The 24473-nt window shown below is 46.1% G+C and overlaps 2 protein-coding genes across 5 annotated transcripts; both read right to left on the bottom strand.

Moving 5' to 3' along the window:
• Nucleotides 1-827: 827 nt before the first annotated feature.
• zfand4 (zinc finger, AN1-type domain 4) lies at nucleotides 828-12011 on the bottom strand. Of its 2 annotated transcripts, none has more exons than XM_079758813.1 (10): nucleotides 11787-12011; nucleotides 10360-10716; nucleotides 9135-9210; nucleotides 8375-8442; nucleotides 7182-7374; nucleotides 6747-6897; nucleotides 5085-6341; nucleotides 4791-4845; nucleotides 3627-3744; nucleotides 828-2037 (listed from the first exon to the last, which is right to left on the bottom strand). In XM_079758813.1, the coding sequence occupies exons 2-10, from the start codon at nucleotides 10541-10543 to the stop codon at nucleotides 1902-1904; spliced, it is 2238 nt and encodes a 745-aa protein (XP_079614939.1). In that variant the 5' UTR covers nucleotides 10544-10716; nucleotides 11787-12011; the 3' UTR covers nucleotides 828-1901. The 2 variants fall into 2 exon arrangements, with proteins under 2 accessions (XP_079614939.1, XP_079614940.1); XM_079758814.1 differs by having other exon boundaries at nucleotides 5085-6338.
• A 384-nt stretch (nucleotides 12012-12395) lies between these two features.
• washc2c (WASH complex subunit 2C) lies at nucleotides 12396-24182 on the bottom strand. Of its 3 annotated transcripts, none has more exons than XM_079728787.1 (31): nucleotides 24047-24182; nucleotides 23519-23662; nucleotides 22880-23044; nucleotides 22629-22697; nucleotides 22323-22496; nucleotides 21990-22083; nucleotides 21838-21899; nucleotides 21679-21729; nucleotides 21483-21584; nucleotides 21273-21357; nucleotides 21089-21151; nucleotides 20807-20940; nucleotides 20643-20715; nucleotides 20472-20525; nucleotides 20181-20378; nucleotides 19918-20081; nucleotides 19654-19764; nucleotides 19273-19374; nucleotides 19085-19177; nucleotides 18879-18980; nucleotides 18303-18472; nucleotides 17831-17942; nucleotides 16971-17465; nucleotides 16706-16834; nucleotides 16509-16607; nucleotides 16282-16368; nucleotides 16016-16075; nucleotides 15253-15483; nucleotides 13654-14328; nucleotides 13334-13508; nucleotides 12396-13091 (listed from the first exon to the last, which is right to left on the bottom strand). In XM_079728787.1, exons 2-31 carry the CDS (start codon nucleotides 23660-23662, stop codon nucleotides 12946-12948), a joined length of 4419 nt encoding a protein of 1472 aa, XP_079584913.1. In that variant the 5' UTR covers nucleotides 24047-24182; the 3' UTR covers nucleotides 12396-12945. The 3 variants fall into 3 exon arrangements, with proteins under 3 accessions (XP_079584913.1, XP_079584914.1, XP_079584915.1); XM_079728788.1 differs by having other exon boundaries at nucleotides 21483-21581; XM_079728789.1 differs by lacking the exon at nucleotides 16016-16075.
• Nucleotides 24183-24473: the final 291 nt, after the last annotated feature.

Raw genomic sequence — 24473 nt, 5'->3', positions numbered from 1 at the left:
CCGAGGCAATGGGATTTGGTTGGGTTGCCAAAAGGAATGTTGGTGTCCTTTATTCTCACCTTGAGTTGTTAATCCAAGAATACGTTGCTGGCGGAGTATAGAGCAAAGTTTGCTCTTAATCATCTCTGAAGCAATTCAATCCACTGTTGAATGAGCGTTTATAAACAGAAATGTTGCACACAATGGGAACAATTATTTTAAGTTGTTTTACCCCACAAAGGCATTTGAATGGTACGCATGGCATTTCTCTTCCCTGCTTAATCATCTTCTCTATCAAAGCCAGATAGGGAGCAGAGACATTGAAATGCAACACTCGTATTGTTTAGTCTGGCTTCCCGGAAAAATATTCAATAACAGCAATAAAAATCAGAAGTCACTTGTCGGTCTAAAATGAAAAAGATGAGCATTCATGGAATCTGTCTCCACTAACCTTTCATGCAAAATAAGAAGCCATTCCCTAACTCTAGACGTGTAGCCTTTATTCCCTTTCCATTTATCTACAACCAACGTAGCTTACGAAACTCTGATCAACATGTCAGAAGTCTGCAAGGCCTGTCGTACACATTATTAAAGCGCTCCTTCACTGTCTCAGAAACCAAAGGGGTTGGGGAGGGGTCAAACCTGAAGACCGAGTCTGTCACCATTCAAGAATAATGAACAGTACGAGGCCTGTATTAGAGCGGAGCCCTTTATTACAGCGAAAAAGAGACCCTGCGTTTTGTAGCTACACGGATTCCTACAAGCTTCAACATTTTGGCCCATACCCTCAGCCATGGCCTTTATGACTTATGTGAATCAATCAATCGATACTGACAGACACATACACACGTTTAAATATAATCACTGAAAACCCTCCATGGAAACAAACTTAATTTATTAGATCAAACTTCTGTACTTACTGTAAATAGAACAGCACTTAGATTTTGCAACAAAAGCTGCACAATAATAATAATAATAAAACAAACAAATTACAAAAGATATTATGGCAACCACCTTTCTGAAGATACATAATAAATACCTAAAGGTCATCCTCTCATCCAAGAATCGTCTTCCTTGTTAGATAAAAACACATTACAGCTGACGTTCACAACTACATAGATTGCATAATTGCCATTTAAAAACAGATCTTGATAAATAAGTACGCTGTGTTGAAGTGAAAGCTGGAAAAGCAAGTATGTGTGTACGCTTTTATGTGCCGATATAATAAAGAGGGGGAAAAGGAGATCGGATTATAAAATTCTTGATGAAATATAATATTAACACTTCATAACAAAGACAAACACGTACATGTAGGAGCCTTCCCTACAATAAGGATAAATGGTTTGTATAAATATAATTCTAAAGTGCATCTCTCAAAGACTGCATGAAAAGTAATCCACAGCCCTAGTCAGAAAAATTGAAACAGTCCGAACAAACAATACCAGAAATGGATATACACATCTAAATATATGTATAAATATATATAGATGTATATAAACACACACGCACACAGATTGAACGTGCAATAGACATATTATTTTCCAAAACAAACTATATGTACATGCACACATCTGTTTTTGTTTATGTGTTTTTTCTGCTACTGATGAAGTTCAGGGAGAAGGGGAGAAAGTAAATATGTTTTCTTTCACATCATTCACAAGTGATATCTACTAGTTTTGTGCCCTTAAGAATATTATTTGTAGTTTTCATACTTGGCTGATCAAAAAGACCACTTGTTTTCTCATTGACCTTTAAAGCAAACTTAGGTGATGTAAGCACAAGGCGGTGATCAAGTTCATTTTGTCCTCTCAATCTTTAAATTATCTTCAGATTAAACTCATTCTCCTTTCGTTGTGTTCGCTTCGTCACCTATGGGTTCGTTCCGGGCGGTGGGCCGCGGCGTCTCCCCTGGGGCCTCTGAGCTAGATCTTGGGCAGCTTGGGCGCGCTGACGATGGGGTGGGTGTCCTGGAGGAAGCGGCGTCCCGCACCCTTGTAGTCGTAGGTGCAGTCGTGGGCCTCGGCGTAGCGATGCGTCGCGCAGAAGTTGTGGCCGCACCTGAAACGGGACGCAAACGGCAAGGTCCAAGCGTGTTGTGTTGTGCTGGAGCTCTTGTGTAGGGAGCCTGGGGTTTGTTTCACCATGATGTAAATTATCACGCTTCTTACACAGCTACTTAAAAAGGGCAATCAATGATTTGACACAAAATATAATTAGATGATACAGTTGGTGGAGAACGGGGTCCATAGCAACAGTTTGTTAATAATGGCAGTGTTCTGCTTCTGCAAAGCCAAGTGACTAGTTTGGAGCTAACCACAACGGGGCGACCCTTCAGCGGTTCCTCATCACCACCGTCGTTGATTTTCATCAATGGCACTGCTCTGAGTGGTTTATCTCACGTACACCACAGTCAGTTACCAACAATGTTTAGACAGGGACTACTTCCATCTATAAACACCATGGTTTCTTATTGACTTTAAATCAACTGAAAGGAAAATATTGTTCTGTGGTGCTTTGAGCGTGTTTCCTTTTGTAGGGTCAAGGAAAGGTCTGGTCGGTAGCTGAATTTCACCGTTGCTGTTAATGTTGGATTTATATCAGCGCATTGAACTCTTAAAGGGAAGGGGTATCCCTTTCTTAAGGTGGGTAGGGGTAGCACATCATTCTCCAGTATGGATGTGGGGGGAAATCATACCCAGGGTACCTTGCAGCTGGGGGTCAAACGTCCTAACCATCCACCTTAAGAGATCCGGCCTTGCGTACATCACCCCTTTCATCCATAAACTTTGACCATGAGTCTCATAAAAAACAACAAGGAAAGGCGGATTTGAGTTACTTTGTCTCAAATTACTTTGCCTCGAGGTGGAGGAATCATGGATGGATTCCCTCTTTACCATGCTCCATTAGGTACCAGTATGATATTAAATACTATTTGCTGTGAAACTGGTAATCAGAGCTTCTCTCTCTCTCTATCTCTGGAAAAACAATAAAAGTATGTTATGTCAATAATGACCCTGTGTGGCGCCCCCCTTGTATAACGAATTATGCGAGCGGCAGCACGGTTTTCATAACATTCCATCACCAGGTAAACATAAGGATTTAGAGCAGAATGAAAACCAAAGGAACTTAGTCATATACAAAATACAGATCTTCATGTTGCTTTCTATTAAAGGAACATACCAACGTTCTTGGTATGTTCAACATTGATAGAAGTCTTACGGTCTTCAGATGACAGCTTTGCATTTCCTGCCTCAATAGATATCCCACAATGCCCATAATCTCAACCTACAGGCTTAGATCATGGCAGGCAAGTCAAAGTAGTCTTTTTAGGTGGAGAAGTCACACTGGGAACACTGGTCGCATCAGACAGCACTGTGGAAGCCCAAATAAACGCTAGCAATAGGAAGGAACCGTTCAGACTCGAGTCGAGCAGGGCATATTCCGATAACCTTCAAATATGTCTGGACAATATTGGATTGGTATTTACCACTCTGTATTTTGATCAGCATTTTTCCCTTTTGAAGGGATCCAAACAAATTCCCCCTCGGGATGAATAAAGTGCTCAAAATCTACTTCGTGAATAAATACGCACAGGGTACGCTGGAGGGTGGCAGCCACAGAGAGAGAACAGACTAGAGTCCAAATACCTGCACTCATAGCTGCTCGCCAGGCCAGTCTTCTTGCCACAGCGGAGGCAGTGCTTGTTGATCTTCTTCTTGCTGCCTACGGGGGCCTTGACTGGAGGTAGGTGGTACGTTGGAGTGCCTGATCGAGAAGAGAAAAATAACAGCATAATTAGCTTTCAGCAGCGTGCACACAATGGTCCGTTATGGAAACTAATAATAATTTAAAAATGAAGGGAATTACCATTCCTCAAACTTGTGCGGCCAACAACAAAAATCACAAAGACCTGTCATTTGTGTGTACACTCTCAGTGAGAAATATTCAGATCACGCATTTAAGAAAAAAAACAAAATATATGTTTTCCGGGCAAGCAACAGCCACCCGTTTCCGGGTGATATGCGTGTGTGTGTGTGACATACACACACACACACACACACACACACACACACACACACACACACACACACACACACACACACACACACACACACACAGTTGTAGACGGGTGTAAACGGCGCAGATAAATCTGCCAGTGGCTGTGATGAAGCCCTCTGCCGTCGGGCGGCGGGGCGTGAGATTGGATTTTGAGTTGTGTTTTCCCCACGCGCTCGCTTTCAACCGCTACAACGGGCCCCGCAGACACACACACACACAGACACAAGTTCTGCAGCAAGTTCTGCAGACCACCTGGGGAACTAGTTTGAGGAGAATCAGAGCGGGATTTATTATGCATGAGAAACCTAAGGCCAGGATGTGGAGGAGATCTGTGGGTTCTGCGAGACACAGAGCAGGGATCAGCGGGGGAACCATTTTTGTCATCGTCAGGTATTTAAACTCACTGTCCCATGTACGAGGGAGGCAAGGGCCAATGAGGCCTGCACTATTAATATGATCTGGGATTTCTGTCAGGCAGACACCAACGCACCAAGTGGTGGGGGTTGTTAACTTACCACCATATTGTCTAACAAAAGGAAAAAAAAATGTAGTGGTTGTGTGTGTGTGTCTCAAATAAAGAAGGGGAAGTAATCTGTTAGCTTGCCCTTTTGTTAGCTTGTGAATACTATGACTCTGTATCCTTAACAGTGATTCTCTGTTCTCCAACACCGATACAACTAGGTATATGGAGCCCGTGGATCACGACATTGAACTGACGTTTGACGTCTTGATTGACGTGTGACTGGACTTACCGAGTCGCCGAATGGTCGTGGAAGGCCCGCCCGCCGAGCCCAGACCGTTGGGGGCCTGAGTAATGACAACCACAGCAATCAGACAACAGCCAACAAACACAGCAATTAGGGACCACTACAAGTAAATACATAATCACCATTTCCAATTGACTGAAATTGACCACACTAATAGAGTGGCAGAACAAAGAAAACAAATAGCCACTTCATGTCTAGGGATCAAACTGCAGCAAATCCCCGCGCCACAGTCGACAGTGCACTCTGCTTGTATACAGGGGCGGGCAGCAGCAGGCTCACCATGTGCATGGGGGAGATTTGTCTCAGAAGGTCATCCTGAAAGAGCTGTATGCTGGTCGCCACGGCAGGGGGCTTGGACCCCAGGCCCACCAGTCTGGAGTTGGGAGGGAGCCCCGACGGACGCCTGTCCACCGGGCTCTGACCCGCCACCTCGGCGCGGCCCCCGGAGGCCACGGAGCCGGCCGCCAGCGAAGCCAGGAGCTGGGAGTTGCTCAGCGTCCCCAGGGGCTCCTTGCAGGCGTGGTTGGCCAGCTTGGTGATGCCCCTGGCCTCCTTCTTGGAGATGATCTCGGGCCTCTTGCCCGGCGCGTCCACCTTGATGCCCCGGAAGCGCAGTGGGCGGGGAGGGGGGCCGCCGGAGGAGGACGGCTGGGGGAGTGGGGGGCTGCTGGGCTCCGTTGGGGCGGCCAGTTGGGCTTGAGGGTTGCAGTCGGAGTAGGAGCAGGAGGAGGAGGGAGTGGGGGAGGGGGAGGGGGAGCCGGTGAACTCAAAGGGCTGAGGCAGCGCCCTGTCCGGGGGGACGGCCTTTGACGCAGCGGAAGGCAGCGGTGGGGACGGGCCGACGTGCACGGAGCTGCCGAGCGGCGTCCTCCTGTCGCCGGGCCCTACTGCCCAGGTGCCGAGCAGGGAGGGGCTGGGGGGAAGCTCCAGGGAGGGCCGTCCTCCTCCTCCTCCTCCTCCTCCCCCCCGGGCCTGGCTGGACATGTCCGACACGTGGCGCTCCGTCGGGCCCGCACCCCCCTCCAGGAGGCCCAGCTGCAGGGCGTCGGCGACGGGCCGCCCCCCCTCCGGGCCGGCCTCGGGAGGCCGCGGCGTCCGGGCGGAGAGCGGGGGCAGCTGCGGGTACACGCAGTCCCGGGTCAGCCTGCTGCCGCCCACGTCCAGCCGGGACACCTTGGGCGGCGGGCGGATCCTGGCGGGCGGGGGGCCCGTCTCCCACGGCTCCTCCTCCTGCAGCATGTAGCAGGAGGAGGAGAACGGGGCCGGGGCCCGCCTGGCCAGCTGGGACAGGTGCAGAGAGGAGGAGGAGGAGGAGGAGGAGGAGGAGGAGGAGGACGAGTGCTGCGCCGCGGGAGGGGAGGGGCCGGCGGTCTCCCGGTCCCGGAGCGGAGGTAGGTGGGTGTGCGCGTGCCAAGGATGGCTGAGTTGGGGGAGGGCGCGGAAGAGGCGGTGGTGGCGGGCGCTGGGCGGCCCCTGGGGACAGGGGCCCGGCAGGGGGCCGGCGGGGGGGTGTGGCTTCAGCTTGGCAGACTTCTTCTGGAGGAGCGGGAGAGAGACGAGGAGAACGGGGAAAGAAGAAGCCATTTAAAAATATATATATATATATATATCACGTTTCGTTGTTCTGTCTTTGGAGTGAGACGGCTGGAGGCTGGAACATCAACGCTTCAAACTAGTACAGAATGAGGAACTCCCTCGTTGATCATCTCAACTGGCAAAAGTTGACCATGACATTCAGCATTTACATAACTACTACTCCTACTGTGTAGGAATTCTATCATCCACTCGCACATGCATTTCCGATTTTAGCTTTTTGTTAAATGGATGCATTATTTATTCTTCTCTCCGTCCTGTCCTTCCCCCTCAAACACCTACCTTCCCCGTCTGGGATTCTTAAAGCCCCTCTGATCCCATAGCGGGTCCTCTGCCGGAGTCTCCTACCTTCTTGCTGAGGTTCATGTCCTCCATCTTGGCCTTGAGCAGCTTCATCTTGCTCATGGTGATGGAGTTCTCCAGGCTCTGCTGGGCCACGGCGCCGCACTCCCCGTCCGCCTCGTCATCACCGTACACGTGACACACTGAGCTGCTGGCGCTGGGCAACGGCAACCACGCACACGCAACTATCAGCCATCAAGTCGTGTGGCAGTTGCAATAATTCAAAGCGACTTGAAAGTGTTTTTCTTTGGTGTCTTGATCAAGGATTGGAGGCTGGGATTGTAACCCTGCATACATCCATGAAAACATGCAATAGTCCCTGGCAGTAAGAATAACAACAATACTAACAATAACTAATTCAATTTCTATAGAAGTTTTCACCTCAGCTTTACATCATCTGTGTCTGCGTCTGTGCGTGTGTGTGAGAGAGTGTCGCCCTACCTCATGGACTCTGAGAGGGGTGTGAGGGTGCCGTCGCCCCGGTCCACCACGCGGAAGAAGTTGAGCTGGTCGCCCTCGCGGTACACCAGGAAGGTGACCTGCTTGTGGCCCGCGCCGCCCCGCGGCCCCCAGACCTCCTCCCTGCTGCCCTCCATCAACTCAGCCACCTCCTTCATGGGGTCCTCCATAGTCACTGACAGACGGAAAGACAGACAAAGAGTGGAAGAAAGAGGAAAAGAAAGAAGGAACGAACCAAATACGGATAAGAGGAAAGAGGCAGAGACAGAGACCGAGAGAGACAGAGACAGAGACAGAGACAGAGACAGAGACAGAGACAGAGACAGAGACAGAGAGATTTAAAATGCATGATTTATGAACAATTGCAGGCCTATTAACCTTTCCTTGAGTGGGGAGCCTATTATCTTAGGAGTACGAAATGCATAACACAGCTAAATATATAAAATTCTTATCGAAAGTAGCCTGCTCGTGAATGGCAGATTAACAGGCAAGTGAGTGACAAGGTGTCATTTTCCCCTAAGGCGATGCCCTAGTTTGGAACTTCTCAACCACTTCCTTTCCTGCGTGAACCTTGCAGCAGCTCATGAGACTGTTGGTGAACAATACTTTTTTCCCATTAATAACAGGTAACACTAACGCTTTCTTTCAAGCAAACAGTACATTCCTTAAGCGTCAAATATCATGAACTACAATTTTGCGCCACCACTCAGAATTAGCACGTCAAACATTTATACAAATTCCTCAAGTATTCAATGCTTAACAACAAACCAAAACCTGAAGCCTAACTGAAAGATCAAAACATCTCTCAACCTGCAGGTGGTTATCCCACAAAGACATTGGCATTGCAATCAAACAACACATTGCCTGTTTGGCACTAGACCGATGTGATTTGTAAGAGAGTAACACAGCCTTGGGGGAACAGCCTGGGCTGATTCACAGCTAAACCATGAGCTACATGCTGGGGTGGCTGAAGGGAGTAGTGGCATCCCCATTTGCAGCTCTGACCTCAAGGACGGTCCCATGCTTTATTACTGGAGGGTGCACTGCCCCCTGTTTAGGGCTCACTGTAGCACCTTAATCACTTCAAGAGTTACGTTGTCAATTCAGTTCAAAGAATTTCCACCACGAGGGTCAGTGTTTGCACATGAACGTACTGACCGCCACGGTTTATTTACCTCTGCGTGTGTTGATGGGCCCACCCCTCATCGCCAAGACCAGCTTCAGTGTGCAGCCCTCTGCAATGCTGAAAACCATGAGAGACGGTTGATGGAGTGCTGGAAAAAAACATATTGCCTTGCTTCCTCCCACTGTCCTCACCACCACGACCGCCCCCCTCTCCCCTTACACTAGCACCTTCCACCATATGAGCATTCACATACAAAAGGAAAAGAGGAAGGGGATTGACAGCCGGTTAAGCAGACCCTGCTGGGATACAGTGCCTTACAACTACAGTGGGAGAGAGATGGGGGAGTAGATTCTTATCTACAATTAAAATGCATTTGAAGGATGTAGAAGAAGGAAACATGGGCCCCCTACTGGGACTTCTGCTAGCGCTAAATGAACCGTGTTTTTGGAAACAGAAACGCTGACTGATCTGGATTGTTCTTGAGTATTAAAAAGAAGTCGCAATTATAATGCCAACCGCGTCTTGCCAGTGAAAGGCAAGAATTTGCGTCTCTTAGGTTGTGTGCTCACGGGATGAGCAATCTTTTATAGTGCCAATATACTACTTCTGCTTATCCAGCGGCACCTGTGTTTCTCTGCTTGACTGAAATTGTGACACTTGCAGAACACACAGAAAGCAATGCCAAAACAAGTCATTTACTGTGTTCTTCGGGCCAAGTTAAAACAATTGCTGTCCTCATTTTAAAAAAGGCTTTGTACACAGCTCGGAAGGAACACACACAAGGAGGCTCAGGGAGGAACAGGCTTTACCCGTAGTCGTGCAGACAGTAGTCGTCATCCAGCTCCAGATTGTTCCAGATCAGGTGTTGCTGGGCAACAGGGATACCTTGAGAGACACACAGAGAGAAAAATAATAACAAATAAAGAGATGTGATCATCGAGGAAGGAGAAACTGGTTCTAACGACCAGTCATAACACAAACCACGGATGATGAGACAAGAAGGAAAACTCTTCACTGCCCCCTATAGGAACACATTATGTTAAAAACACCTAGATTATTTCAATAATCACAGGGAAAAACATTTAAGAGCGATTATTCCAATAACCACAGGGAAAAACAGTCAGAGTTAGTGGTAAAATACTATTGAATTAGGCTGCAAGATGATTAAAGGTTGTCACCACGTAGGCAATTTCTACTTAGATTTTTCAATGTAGATACTTCATCAAGACTGCATATCCAATGGATCTCACTAATTTCGCTTGCATCAGCATATGAATATAAAGTCCATCAATCTAAACCTTTATATTCAAATCTAAAATAAAAATAGCCATAAAAAAAACAACTAAACAAGCTTAAAACCATCTGCTTTTCAGCCAAGCTGTTGCTTGGAAAGAGCGAGCGGCTTTCTCTCCCACCAGGGCTGAACTCTCCTGACCTCCATGTGGGAGGTGAGCCAGCGCTTCTGGGTAAGCAGCAGCCCCTCCATTGTGGAGCGTAATGCCCCATCAACACACACACACACACACACACACTCTGAATAAATCTTAATGTGAATCGAGGAGATTTGTAAAAAAGGATTCAGACAAAGCCCCATAGTTAGTTCAATAGCTTCCCTGGATATCTACCGGAAAGGATTCGAGAACTACAAAAGGGAGGAACTCAAACAAGGAACGGGCCAGTGCACTGTCAAATGAGGTGAAGTTCAACCTCTTCCAATCTGATGAGCAGATAATGACATCAAGGCAAAGCAAGTTTAACTCCGCTGAGAAAATTGAATAATTTTTGGGGACATCATATTTAAATACGGTGCATGACTACGATTCAACCCACCCACATAATTTTATTCAGAATAAAATTAGATGGACGGATTGTTTGGACTTGAATGTGCTGAATAAAATGGTTTATGAGTCACAACGTGCCACGGCAGTGAGCGTGGTTTGGAGGTTTACCGCTAGTCATTTGGGCCCACGGCACACAGCTGAGTCAGTGAGTCAGAAGGGCAGAGTGAAGAACCACTCGTGGTCACCGTCGTACCTTCCAGCCTCTGGATTTTAGACTTGACCGAGAGGACTGCCTCGAACGGGGACACCCGCAGCTCGAAGCAGGTGCCCGTCAGCGTCTCTATGAAGAGGTCCATGGTCTCGTAGATGGGGAGCTTGTACTGGAACGGTCCCGGGCTGTGGTCATCGTAGAACGGCGGCTCCTTTCTGTCTGCCATCTTGTCTGGAGCTGGGGGGGGGGGGGGGGGGGGGGCGTGGGCACTGGGGAAGAGGGGAAAAGGGGTCTTTAGGGAGAAGGGTGAGCTGGCAGGCTGGCCCAAAAGGACGGAGACAGGAACAGGTGGTGCTGGCTGGCCTGGATGTGGTCACGCATCATGTAGGATGACCACAGCTGTATTAAAAAGATGTAAATACACCTTCAGTTTCTGGAATGTATTGATGAATAGCTGGCTATCTATGTGCATGACTGTTCAATTAAAAGAGCAGAGGCAGGTTTAACATAACATGTTTAATTGCTTCTGATGAATCAAATCCCAATTTTAGAACAGCACATTCTACATTCCTAATGCAATTTTTGGACTCATATGCATCTGGCAGTAACATGATGTGTTTTTGGCAATCAGATATGAATTGGATTTCACCAAAGCACAAACAAATCAATGTACAAAGGGGGTCCTCGCGTCATTGTAATTCAGTCACATTTAACAATGCGTTTTTTGGAGGCTACAACATTTCTATCACTATAACGATGGTCAAAATGTGCAATCTCAGCACAAATATAATCCAATTAATGAGCCCGGTAAAAACACCGAGATGATGGATTGGGAACATCTACAATTTCTAGATTTTGCTATTTTTTGATGGATGGATGATGGATCTCCTTAACACAATAACTTGAAGGACTTTGCGAGTCAAATTACGCATGGCCTTTTGAAATACCAAGCCAAAGCGACCGATTGGAGAACATTTTTGACAAGGGGAAAGAAGGGACACCACGTTGAAAAGGGTCACCACATTGAAAAGGGTCACCTGTAATGTGCTGTTGGTGACGACAGTTTATATGCCACAATATAGTCTGCTACAGGCCCTTGTTTTTAGCCATAACTCAAAGCAGGAAAGGTTTTTAAAGCAGAACAAACACCAACAAAAACTGAAGACACCTAGTACATCTTTTAAGTAACAAACATGAAACAGTTTGCAGTGATTCGCACATTTGATATTGATAGACGCTATCCACCCCGACCAAAGGAGTGCAAGGTCAGGTCGGAGCAGCGTTGAATCGCTTAGTTAGGATGGTCCTCTCTAGTTAGCAAGCATCTTAGAAGAAACAAAGCAACAAACGCTGGCGCAAAGCAATAACCAAGCAACTTGTTTTTTACACGATAACGTCAGAAAGCAGCGACGACCAGACCTACTAACGTTACCATGTTAACAAACAACCCAAACAATGGCTAACGTTACCTTTTTTCGATGGCTAGCTAGCCTGACTTGTTAGCGAGGTGCCTGCTCCGAATCCCCTGTTCAGATTACAGGGTTAGGTGATGCATAAACCACTCCGCCATTTATTTGGGATCCGCACAGAAAAACGGCGAATGAATATTGTTGGAGAAGGAATCATCGCGGTGTTCTGGACAGTGCCATCGCACCTGTCGTGCTAGGACGCTGAAGAAAACCTTGGCGACATCTTTCGATTGACAACAAAGGCACTGTGCAACGTCATCTGGAGGGGGTTCCAGGTGTCCAATCAGCAGGCAGGAAACTAATTTTCACCCTTGGGAAATACATAATAGTATTCTTTTGTACATGCAGGATATGAATATCGTGATATTAGATTACCACCACATATCTGTGTGTGGATATCAATTACATTTAAAAGTAACCAGGCTCGAACACCAGATCAAATAGTTTGCTTCACTGTGTGGAGCCAGGCCTGATATACTTAATGAGGAGTCATCACTCTTTTAGTGTAATATATTTGGACAATTAGTCAAAAATCATCTCAATTGATACTGGAATGCATTGTTCCAGTATTTATTTGAAGAGTACAAAAAAAAAGAAGAAATAATCACACACATTTCAGGTAGCATAAAATACGTTTCTTTAGTTAAAACAAATCTCATTTTTCCACAATCAAAGTTAAGAAATAGGCAAATTTCGAAATAATAAAAACACTGCCGAGAAGCAAGCGGCGTGAAGTAAACACATTGATGACAACCATGAAATTGCACAAACTGAATGACTTGGAATCTCAACATGGCAAAGCCAAATAAAACAAAGGTTTGTTGAACAATGGTTTACTGTAAGTTTCTGCAATGAGGCAAAGCATTCAGTATGCTTGTAAAGTGCTATGTATATTACATAAAGTGAATCGTTTTTCCATAGCTGTTACATACTTTGCTATGCTTCTGAGATGATTTTAAAATGCGTGTTGGACGTTGATTGGAATCACTTGTGTTTACTCCTTTATTATCCCTCCAAAAATAAGCCACGATATTTCATATAAATAGTCTATTAACAGTGTTGTCGTTCAAACTCTGCTTCCTTAACCTTATTTGTCTTCCAAAATAGTGACTGCACAATTGTACAAATGTACTGCACGGAATCAAGTAAAAGAAGCTCTTCAGTTCCCGCCGAAAGCGTTTAGCGGGTCATCAAATATGTTTGCAGACTCTGCCGGAACACTATTGTCCTGGGTTGGTTTGCTTTTCTTGGATTTAGGAGGAGCCTTCTTCACTGGTTTTACTTTGTTTGAAGAGAAAATATCGTCTGTGGAGGAAAAAAAAGAATAATTGTGTTAATAGTTAAAATGGTTTTAAGTTAATTCACGCAGTTCCCGTTTTAAACGTGCCAGTTCAAAACAGATAGATCGTTGGGCGTCCGAAAATGCTCATCCGAGCAACTTCATGCTTCCACATAGAGTCATCCATACAGAGACTCCTCTGATTACAGTAATTTGGAGCTTATCACACATCACACCTCTGAATTTTTTTTGTTTCCAAGTGGCTTACCCATATCATCGTCGAATATCGATTTGGTGTCCATCTTCTTCTTGGGCTTATCTTTCGGTCCGGAAGTCATCGTCAAATCAGCAAAAATGTCAACATTGTCATCAAATAGGCTGGCCTCCATCGTCTTCTCTTTGTGCTTCTTGTGACCAGCTTTAGGCAGAGTGGTTTCGTCGTCCTGTGAAGAAATAACACCAAAGACAAAGAAATGGAATGTTAATCAGTTAAAATCCTTAACGTGCTTTCCACAATCTACAAACTACCTCTTCCAAGTTGTAAGTGATATATGAATTTTCATTACGGATTGCAAATAACAGCTGTACCTGAAATATATCCAGTTTGGCAGGGCTGGAGGGGGTCTTGCTGTCTGAGGTTGAACTCGGGGTGGAGCCAGTGCTCATTCCAAAGATATCCTCATCATCGTCGCCATCATCATCAGCGTCTTCCATGAAGGACGGCGCCTGTGCTTTCTTAGCCCTCGGCTTCACCTTTTGGAACAGGTCACTGGTCGCCTGGTTGTCGTAAATAGACACAGGGGCGGGGCCCCCGGCAGGAGATGGGTCCGTGGCCGTCTTGGTGACACTCGGGGCGGCAGGTGCGCTGCTTTTGCTGACCGCGACCGAGCCGAACAGGTCCTCGTCGGAGGAGGACAGCATAGCCTGGGTGTCGCCGCTGACCTCACTAGAGTCTGTCTCCCCGGGTTGGGTGGACACGGGCAGCGAGAGGACGGAGGGTCTGGTGAGGGACTCCGTGAAGGACAGCTGGGAGGGCGAGGGCGTGGGGAACGCACTGGTTCCACTGGGTTTAGGCAGCATGGGACGGGGCGCGTGAAGGTTGGGCTTTCCCGTGGTTGGGAAGCCCAGAGCGGACATGGTGGGGTTGAGCCTAGGGTTTGGCTCCACTGTGCTGTCCTCTTGGTCAGAGACAGACCGCTGGACAGACTGCTGCCTGGCTGCCCGGGACTGGGGCCTGCGCTGCCCTGAGCCTTTGACACGGCCCTGCAGGAGGAAATGGATCAACGCCTCATTAGGTAGGTTAAGGGTATCGGCATAGATAAGTAGTTTACTGTATTCCCATTCAAAGATAGGGTTAACTCTATTCAAGCTAGGTGAGGCAATTTATTTTAGAATCTTATTTTGTATTCATATTTGTGGAAATTCTCCCTACATCCCGAACAGGCAATCATAAAAAATCTAATCAAAAATAAAAGCAGGTGTCTGTGCCTTTTGCAGGCCTATTATAAGCCCATGCAATCAATTAAATTTATGGCATTTAATTTAATTTGGCCAAAAGGAAATTATGAAATGGCCCACCTGTCTGACTACCTGGCTCAATCTGCCCGTGCACTCATTGTGAATAACCAGTCTTTCACAAGGCTAGGCAGACCCACTGCAATAGCTAGCGAGCTAGTCATGTATTTGGGGGGAGGAGCTTTGGAGGGAGGTGGAGTATTTTTCCAGTTGAATACTTTCACAATCTAGCTTGCTTTGGCTTTAAATTTAAATTGCCTTCGCATGCTTTAAAAATAGAGATGTGGTTGAAATGACTGAAATTCACTTTACAGGATAGGTTGAATGCATTCATTTTAAAATACATTAAGACATTCCCATTTGGTTTATTTCATTTACATTAGAAATGAAATGTCCCAATAGGAGGATCAGCCACTCAGAATAGCGAGTGGTTCACAGCAGAGAATACGTTAAATGCTTTAACATAAGAGAGAGGCTTTACCTAATTAAATAAGACAATATTCAAGAGAATACTCAGTAACACAAAACATTCAAGCATGAAACATTTCAAACCAAATGAATCTGCAAAGGTTCATTGGACAGATGACTACTTGAGGTGTTGACCTGGACTTGGCTCTAGATTAGTTACGTTACCTTCCCGTCCCCCAACCCCCCATCCTTATAGCAACACACCTTGTTTGTGCTCGTCAGTGGAGCGACCTGGAGTGGGCTCTCGAAGCTCACCCCCTGCTCCATGCCAGAGTGGGTGAACCCCAGGGGCGTAGTGACAGGGCTGGGGCTCAGGCTGGAGCTGGAGACCCCAGAGGAAGAGCCCGGGGTCGTTCCCGGGAGAGCGCTGACAGCCCCGGGGATACGGGGGGCCGCACCGGGGAGCATTGCCTTGGGGTTGATCACAAGGTTGGCCTGGGTGGGCAGAAATAAGGAAGAAATACCCTGGTGACTGCTATTGCATAGGGGGCAGGGATATACAAAAAAAGTATGGATATGTTTTTCCAAGTTGGTTACATACTACATGCATGCATGCAGACCTAGAGCTTATTCCATTGTGCAACTACAGTACTGGTTTGGTTTGAAATGGAATCAAGGGAAGCAAAAGAGAAATAAGAGGAAGGGTGAGGTTGAAGCCAACAAAAAATATCCTCAGTTCCCCATAGAAATGTTGGCAAGAAATGACAAAAGGTTGAGCCGAATACATGCTTTCAGTCTGGCATAGAGCTGAAGTGCGATCAGGGTCATGCCACCGATTGATAATAATACAATTGTATTTTTTCAGTAGGCAGAAACAGTTTCAAATGAAGTCCAAGAAACCTTACTGAGAAACAGACAAGTAGGAATGTGAAACGTCTTTTTCCAGAAGAAATTTAGGGAAAGGAAAAAGGGCTAAGATAGGAAACCAAAAAGTATGGTTGGTAAAAAAAAATTTAAAAAAAATTACTTGTAGTTTTCCGATCCTTGACAAGGGATCTTTGGCCTTTACAGGGCTTGCTGCTGTCCTCTGTAAAGTTGCATCAAAACACAATACATTTCTCTTTCGGTTCATTCCTCTCATTTGGGATCCGTGCAGTGGTCATCACGGCATACAAAAACATTTGGAATAAATACAAAGAAACTGATAAGAAAAAAACTTTGAACATAAAGTCTGTGGTAAATAAATCCTGTGATACTGGATTGAGTAGGGACTGAACCAAACCATGACTTTACCTCGCTGTCCGGTGTGGAGGCAGCGCTGATGCCTTTCCACGACGGCGTGGGCTCCTCTTTGGGTTTGCTGGGTTTCTTTGCTACTTTCTAGATATGGGAAAATTATACAGTTTTATTGTTCTCCCTTTTGAGGAACCAAGGTAGCGGTGTCATTATAGTGATGTGCATGTTCACAGGGGAAACACATGAATCAACAGAGATTGCAACCGCTTTAGGACTCTCATTACCGGATGAGGAGGCTTTGGCTTAGCAGAGCTGAAGAGGTCATCGTCGTCGTCTGAGAACAGGCTCGGCACGTCTGTCTTCACGGAGCTCGGCTTCGCACTCTGAAAACACACACACGTACTGTATCTTAGCACACACACAGAGCAGATGCTCACACACATTCCCTATACACAGAACAGACACACACACGAGGACTGACCACAGTTTTCCCTGAGGTGGCAAACAGGTCAACATCAGGGTCGTTGTCCTTCTGCTGAGTGTCACTGAACAGCAGCTCCTCGTCCTGGAACACACCTGTGCTCTTTGTGCGTTGCTGTTCCCTTGCAGGCTACGCACACACACACACACACACACACACACACACACACACACACACACACAGTAAAAACTCATTCTTACTTGATATATTTATATATTCCCAGATTGAATCATAATGGGTAATGTATACTGTCTCGGGAACACACCTGTATTGTGTTTGTAGTGATGGGTGGGCGGACTACGGCACCGGAAACATTCCAATCGTTGTCCTCTTCTTCATCGTCGTCGTCGTTATCATCCTCATCAAAAATACTGACAGGGTGGGCTTTTGTCTTCTCCGTGGTCTCCTCCTCCCCCACATCCGGAGGCGGCAGGCGATCCTCAGTAAGGAAGTCCCCCTCAGCTCCTTCTCTGGGCCTGCTGGCCAGGATGTCAATGCCCCCGAAGAGGCTGACAGCCCCCGCAGGCTTCTGTCTCCTGGGCTCTCGATCGCTGGGTGGCAGAGAGGAGGAGATTGTGGAGGAGGTGGAAGAGGAGGAGGAGGAGGAGGAGGAGGGGGGCTGCCGATCGGGGACCTCCCCATCGCAGGGGTCCTCCGTAGGCTTGGCCTTCTCGACCACGCTCCCCGAGGCAGGAACCTCCTTGCGGGGCTCCTGGTCGAACAGGGACGGGGCTGGGGCCTTGGGGGCCACAACAGGGGCCTGACAGGAGAGATTGGGAGGGGCATGATGAAGAGAGTGCAAGAAAGACGTGGAGATGACCGAAGCAAGATCATGCTGCAATCAAGATGATTGCAGCAACACTTTCTTTTTAAAAATGAAATATAACTAGACCTGTGTGGACCAAAGATAGGGCAGGATAGTCTAGTGGCAAGGGTGCCTTCCGACTGTTGGGCGTTACGTACAGGGTTTGATCACCGAGGTCCACAATCTACCTGTAGGCATCCTTGAGCCAGATGCCTTGCCCCTACCAGCTCCTTAATGACATGCATCTTCAAATTCAATGTAAGTCCCTTTGGATTGGGGCTTCTGCTAACTTAATAATGACTGAGAGTAGGTGGACTCACTTTAGTGGCTGAGGCTTTAGCACTGGAGCCAACGGCAGGTTTGGAGCCAAAGAGGAATCCTTGGTCTTCGTCGTCCTCAAATAATAGCGCCACCCTCTGAGACTTCAATGGACTGGATCACAAAAAACAACAACTATAAGCAGAGCGATTGCACACAGGGATTGCTGTAACATATCATATAGCTTTTTATTCTAGTCTTTTAAAAAATAGTGAAAAGAAAAAGGGTAAATTTCACTCATTTACCAGTTTGACTCTCACTGTACTTCCTTAAAACAGGAAGCACTGTACTTCCTTAAAACAGGAAGTACAGTGCGTTTCTTTGTTGGTGTGAACAGGGTCACAGCACCACATGTCTGTGGTTGTCTCTACCAAGGCACATACCAAAACGGAGCCCAGTGCTTATTTTGAACAGAGGGACAATGAACAAAAGCCATGACCTTGTTTTTACGGATGAAGAGAAAGTAAAAACTACCTGGATGTTTTCGCAGTGGCGAAAAGGTCTTGGTCCTCGTCATCGAACAGGCTGCCGTTGGGAGGGGCTCTAGTGCTGGGCAGGTTGGACGGGGCGCTTACACTGGCCTTCATCCCCCCCGTCTTGGTCTCTGTCCTCCCTGTGCCGGGCTGAGAACCCAACCACTGGTCCTGTCATTCACACATTGACCCAGAAACAGACACGGTTTCCTGTTAGTCACTGAGGAAATCAGACTTTATTCATGTATCTATAGGTCAATAATGACTACTTAAAAAAATCGACAATGTTGAGTTCGATTTTATTGCCTCAACACTTTTAGTTCTCCTTTTGTTATCACTTTATTCGTTTTACGTTCTACTGTGACACCCTTATTTCCCCCACGGAATAACAAGCTTCATCTTATCTCATCTGATTTAGAAAATTAAACCCACTTAAAATAGTATCCTGCCCCTTTCTGACCTCAATGTTCCTCACAAAGCCTTATTGCTCCCTCGATCCATTCAAAGTGCTGTGAATAAGGTGCATTCAACCGCTCTTGGCTCTTGGCGTTGGCTCAGAGTTCAAGGGTTCTCGTACCTCGTCATCACTGAAGAGGGACAGCGTCTTCTGGGGTTGGGGTGTGGTGGCTTTAGCTTGGCTGGGCTTTGGCTTGGATTTAGCCACCGATGCAAACAGATCCTGACAGGGGAAGAACAGGGTCATGTTGACAGACATAAGTGTAAAAGTAAAACAAAATAGACGGGAGAAGGGAGAAAGAAGATATGCTTGTGACAAATAATCACCTCCTCTTCCTCGTCATCGAACAAGGACACTGGGGCCTTGGGCTGTTTTGCAGACCCAGGCTTGGACTGGTTCTTAGAGGGGGTTGGAAAGGCCTTAAAGAAATAAGCAAAGAATTATAAAAAAAGTAACATCCACTGCTCTTACGTATTGATGATCTTGATCCTCTACAAAGGCTCTCAAACCATACCTGCGTATCTTCGTTGTCCGAAAATATACCTCTAGCCTGGGGTATCTGTGTCTTGTTACCAGGTGTGGTTTGGCTTACAGTAGTCTCTACAGGAGGACCATTCTGAAACAATACGGAAATGTTTGTGATCCTGTGATGCTGCTGGAAAACAGAGGTTAAATATTACTAGCACAAATACGTTTTCTACTCATTGTGGATACCAGCTTGACTTCTTGCAATAACTCTGATGTGATTTAACAATTTCTTTGATTTCCGAGTAAACAAGTTCCATGCGATTGAAACTGGTTTTAAAAAAAACAAACAACACAACTGTAAAGCAGCATTAACAGGGTGAATAGCCTGGGAGCCAAAGACGGCAGGACGTGTACTGTGTATTCACACCTCCTCTGATTTCTCAGAGCCTTCACTGGTCGATGCTCGCCGTCTTCTCAAACTCTCCGTCATCAGGCTCTTAGTTCCGGGGCCAAAGATGGAAATGGCCCCAGCAGGCATCTGAACAGACAAAATCCATTACCATATAATCTCCTCACTGGAGACTACAGAGCCACAGAGCGCACACGGTCAACAAAGCATGCCATGGTTGTGTACCAAACATAATCATTCTAAATAATATTTACACACGCGTGTGCGTGCGTGCGTGTTCACCTTTTTCTCAGGGGGTTTAGCCCCTTCCTCCACGACTTCCTTTTGGTTGAGCACCGGCGGTTGGACTGCTGACTTCTCACTGAAGATATCCCCCTCATCCTCCTCATCGTCGTCTCCCAAGAAGAGATCCGCCACCTTCCTCGTTTTGGATTTTTCCCTTCCAGCTAGGGGGGAAAGGGACATTGCGGTATTCAGTTGAAGTGGATATCGTCAAATGCACCAAGAGGGATACATACTGTAAAGACACGGTCACACCCTCTCACCGGAGCTGGACGTTTTCAAGCTCCTCCCACTGAAGAAGTCCTCTTCCTCCTCCTCGTCAAACAGTCCACCACCGATTCCACTGGCTCTCACGGGGGGCTGCTTGGGAGATGGGTGGGCTTTGGGCTTCCCATGGGTGGCGTTCTCCTTGCCCTCCACTGGAGCAGTGCTGTGCCCTGAGCCAAACAGGCCGTTATCAGCTAGGAGAAAGAGCACAAGACTTAGTTTAGCTGCATTTCCCATACAATAAACCAAAGACACACAGACACAGATGAACACATGCACACCTTTACCTGGGAATATTGAAACAGCACCTACAGGTGTCTTCTTCTCAGGCTTGACAGATTCTAAGTAGATTAAAGTAAAGTAGAATAAAATGTCCACAAACACGACAGAGCATTAATGAAGCCTACTATGCAGACGAGATCATGTTATATATAAATATAAATGAAAGCCTGCCTTACCGGCCATGCGAGCGGCGCTCTTGGCTTTATCTTCCGACGCAGTAGGTTTAGGCGTGTCGCCGAAAAGATCTCCCTGAACGTCACAAAACAGGTATGGTTCAAACTGGGTTAGCTGTCGGCCATGAACTATGAAGATGTTTTAGCCTTAAAAAGGTGAACCCTACCTCGTCATCGTCGTCAAACAGCCCCCTCCCGCCACTGAAGAGGCCACCTTCACCACCAAATGGAGAGAACTCTTCCTCCTCCATCCTGGGAGGCTGGAACATGTCATCGCTCTCCTGTCTGACGACTGCAGCAGCTGCAGTGTTGAGAAAATCCACAACTCCTTAAAAACAACCCATGGGACTTCAGAGAAAACTACAATGGCCATGAAGGTGGAGCATGTCACATGTATACACAAATGAGCATAGGTGATGGGAACAGGGGATGGCAAATGAGTTCCCTACCGGGTGACTTTTCAGCTTTGGCCACTTTCTTGCTTTTAGCTCTCTTCTTGGAGGATGCCAATGCTACATGATGTGGAATACATGAGAAAATGATGTAATAGAAACAGACGTGTGTGTGTGTGTGTGCATGGATCAGGCGATGGTCAAGAACTGGACACATATTGGAAATGGGTAGAAGTCTTACAGGCGCGGTCTTCCTCCCCTTTGCTGGCTGGATCGCCTTTGATTCGGGCTGCCAACTCATCCACAAAAGAGGTAGAGCTTGCAATCTAAATTAGAGTAAATAAGCCACAAAACACTCAAAAGCTCACAAAAGAACATGATTTTAAAAAAGTACTCAAATAGCCAACAGCGGTTATTGTTATCAAGCAAATAAATATCAGGGATTACATACCTTTCTCTCATTTTCGTCTTCATACTCCTCCTCCTTGTCGGATTCTCCAAATATGTCCGAATCCTCATCCTCTTCTTCCTCGTAACTCAACACTGAAGACTTCTGAACAAGAAGGGTTCACAGTTCAACATGATTCATAACGTTAACAGACTGCAGAAGAAGAAGCCATGTTTGGTCGAAGTGAAAGCTAGCTCACCTTGTTAATACTGCCGCGACCATCCGCTTCCTCAAACTCTTCATCCGACTGCTGTCAGTTTAAACACACACACACACACACACACACACACAGTTTTTGTATACAGTTTCCATGTTTTTGTTTGAAGTTAAAGGAGCATAATGGGGAATTGTCACTTACAACTTCTTCTTTGCCGTCTTCACTTTCGATGACGCTGTCTCGATCGCTGTCGATTGACATCTCTGGAATGGGAGAGAACCATGACAAATGTATGAGAACAAAGCGCACCTTTCCTTGCAGACATTAAGCAATGTAAACTGAGGTTGTGTTACCGTCGCTGGAGAGGTCGCCAAGTCCAACATCATCCTGCTCCATGAAGGCTTGTGAGCCAATCAAATATGGCAGAGGCCTGTCCACATACAGATCCTGAGAGTAGAGAGAACCACGTTTTAGATGTACATTCCATGTACCTTTTCATATAAGAGACTGCCTAATGTGGGGGTTCACGGTCAGCAACATCGACTGAAACACATAACGGAAAGTTTGACAGTTGTTGTCGTTGGCCCAGGATTTGCACTCTACCAAATTCAATTGATTTCCGCTCCACCAAATCAGACCAATTATGTCATAGCGGTGTATGCGGTATGTGTATGCGGTATGTGCACCTTGGGCTCCAGTATGGCCTCCACTCTGTCCATGGCCTCCTCATCCTCAGAGTCAGAGTTCCCTGCTTTGATGTCCAGCTGCTCAAAAGCAGAGTCCAGGACACGCAGACCATAATTCACTGCTTCCTGCATCTTGGGAATCAGCTCGGCTTCTTTTTGCTCTCGAGTTTTCTCCTGATGACACACACACACACACACACACACGTCAGGTCACTGTTATATGTATTAAAGGCGGGAGCACGCTCAAATAATGAAGGTCCCTGAATATTTTATTCAGAAACAAGGACGATAAGGAAGGGTTTGTACCTTTTCCAGGTGCTTCACAGCACTCTCCACCTTTGCGATGGGCTCCTCCACCTCTTCATCATATACTCTCTGATACAGATAAAAAATTCAATTTATATATTATATAAGGATCACAAATCATCTCTTCTTTCAATTGTAGGGCACTCGGATACCAAAATAACCAATACACAAAAATCTGCCATAATAATTTGAAACATACACAGCTAAAACATGTAGAAAGTGGCAAACTAATAAATAAAATGATACATTACATTTTCTATGAACTGTGTGTTTGACAGCATGAGGAAGTCATTGAAGACTGAGTGCAGGCAGCTGTCTGTGGCTTTAGTGTCTCGCATCAATCCATCTAGCTGCTTCTCAATGTCGTGAGTCTTTGACAGCATTCTCTGGGAAAAGTCTTGTAGGAACAGGAATAGCTGTGAAAAAACAATTATTTGTATCATTAGTCACAGCTCCGGCACGCTGGCCATTTAAATAACTACCCTTACAGCAGAGCAGATAACACATATCTACCCAGACGGTGACTCCACTAGTAAGAAGGTAACACTTTATTAATCTGCGAAGGAACATTCAGTTGTTATAACGTTAAAAAGAACAGTGAGAACCGAACCTGATACAATATATATAATACAATAATAACGATTATTAATGCACTGCAAGAAAATGATGACAGGAGGGCACGATACTATAGCATAGTATTTTACACACAGCCTACATATCCAGCTATCGGTCCACACTGCAGTCACGGACATGCTCCTTAATGTCACCTTACTGAACTCTATGTCAGCCACTTTAGATAAAAGTGTTGACTTAATAGTAAATTACGAGAAGAAATTAAGAAACAAACACTGCATTTGATGAATCTGTTAAAGGGGTAGGTTTTGACTTACCCCTGAATCCGCTGCTAGAGACCAATTGGCACTGGCTTGGCGCATCTCCCCAAGACTCCACGGTCTCTCCCAAACTTGGTTGTCTTTCCCCAGATGGTTACTTAGGCTCGGGACGTCCGCCCCTCCACCGGGAAAGTCGCTCATCTGTAATAAATTACGACGTCTAAGTCAACCACTTGGGTAAACGTTTAGCTACAATCAACATGAGTCAACAGGTTTGATTTACTCATTTATTGGACGAGTGAAGCAAGCTAGTCAAGTTGTTTATATACTAATGCTACATTGATCTGGCTCCCGAAGTTACACAAAATCTATTGGGCATATGATACATTTAAATCGAAAGGTATTCTAGCTTTGATTGAACGTTATTGACAAAAATACAATCGATGTAGCTTGTCTGGTTAGGTATGGTTAGAAAGACTTGCCTGCTAGCCCAGCTAACGAGCTAATAGAGTAACAAACTACAGCACAGCACATGCCTAAGAATGCATGCCATATGCCAAGATCTAGAGCGGTTATATATATTACCTTGAGCGTTTCGGGTTATTCACGAGGTAATTTGTGATCAGAAAGAACGTAAAATTAAATCGATTATGCTAAAATTTGGCCTTTTCCTCATTGGTCTTCTGACAGATCGGCCATGTTCTGTCTGCAGACAGTCACCTGACCTGCATAACGTTGCCTAGCTACCAGAGAGGGCGGAGCAGAGTTCCCACCAATGAGCTTCAAAGCCCCCCATCAAGACAAAGACGGAATTTTATTCTTATTTTTTCGCAATTTTTAGACTCTTTCTTTCAAACTGAATTTGATTCAAGAATGATACGGATATCTTACTCATCTTCCTCGATCTATGCTCAGACGAAAATGTTTATTTTTTGCTGTTAAATTTGATTTTAATTGTATTGTAATTTTAACGTGTGATTTGATGCTGAGTCAATTAAATTATTACTAAAAG

Source organism: Pollachius pollachius, assembly GCF_949987615.1.
Source record: "Pollachius pollachius genome assembly, chromosome: 2".
In the NCBI taxonomy this organism is placed as follows: Eukaryota; Metazoa; Chordata; class Actinopteri; order Gadiformes; family Gadidae; genus Pollachius; species Pollachius pollachius.
Note: the sequence above shows the minus strand (reverse complement) of the source record. Positions and strands in the feature narration are given on the sequence as shown.

What these genes read in the sequence shown, in the direction of transcription:
- zfand4 (XM_079758813.1), bottom strand. Translation starts at nt 10,543, where the DNA reads ATGGCAGACAGAAAGGAGCCGCCGTTCTACGATGACCACAGCCCGGGA. An exon ending in ACATGAACCTCAGCAAGAAG is followed by an intron (nt 6,342 to 6,746) that starts GTAGGAGACTCC and finishes CCGCTCCTCCAG; the next exon opens with AAGAAGTCTGCCAAGCTGAA. An exon ending in CACGACCATTCGGCGACTCG is followed by an intron (nt 3,745 to 4,790) that starts GTAAGTCCAGTC and finishes CTTCTCGATCAG; the next exon opens with GCACTCCAACGTACCACCTA.
- washc2c (XM_079728787.1), bottom strand. Translation starts at nt 23,662, where the DNA reads ATGAGCGACTTTCCCGGTGGAGGGGCGGACGTCCCGAGCCTAAGTAAC. An exon ending in CCCTCTTCAGTGATGACGAG is followed by an intron (nt 18,473 to 18,878) that starts GTACGAGAACCC and finishes TGTGAATGACAG; the next exon opens with GACCAGTGGTTGGGTTCTCA. An exon ending in CAAGGATCGGAAAACTACAA is followed by an intron (nt 15,484 to 16,015) that starts GTAATTTTTTTT and finishes CTGCCCACCCAG; the next exon opens with GCCAACCTTGTGATCAACCC.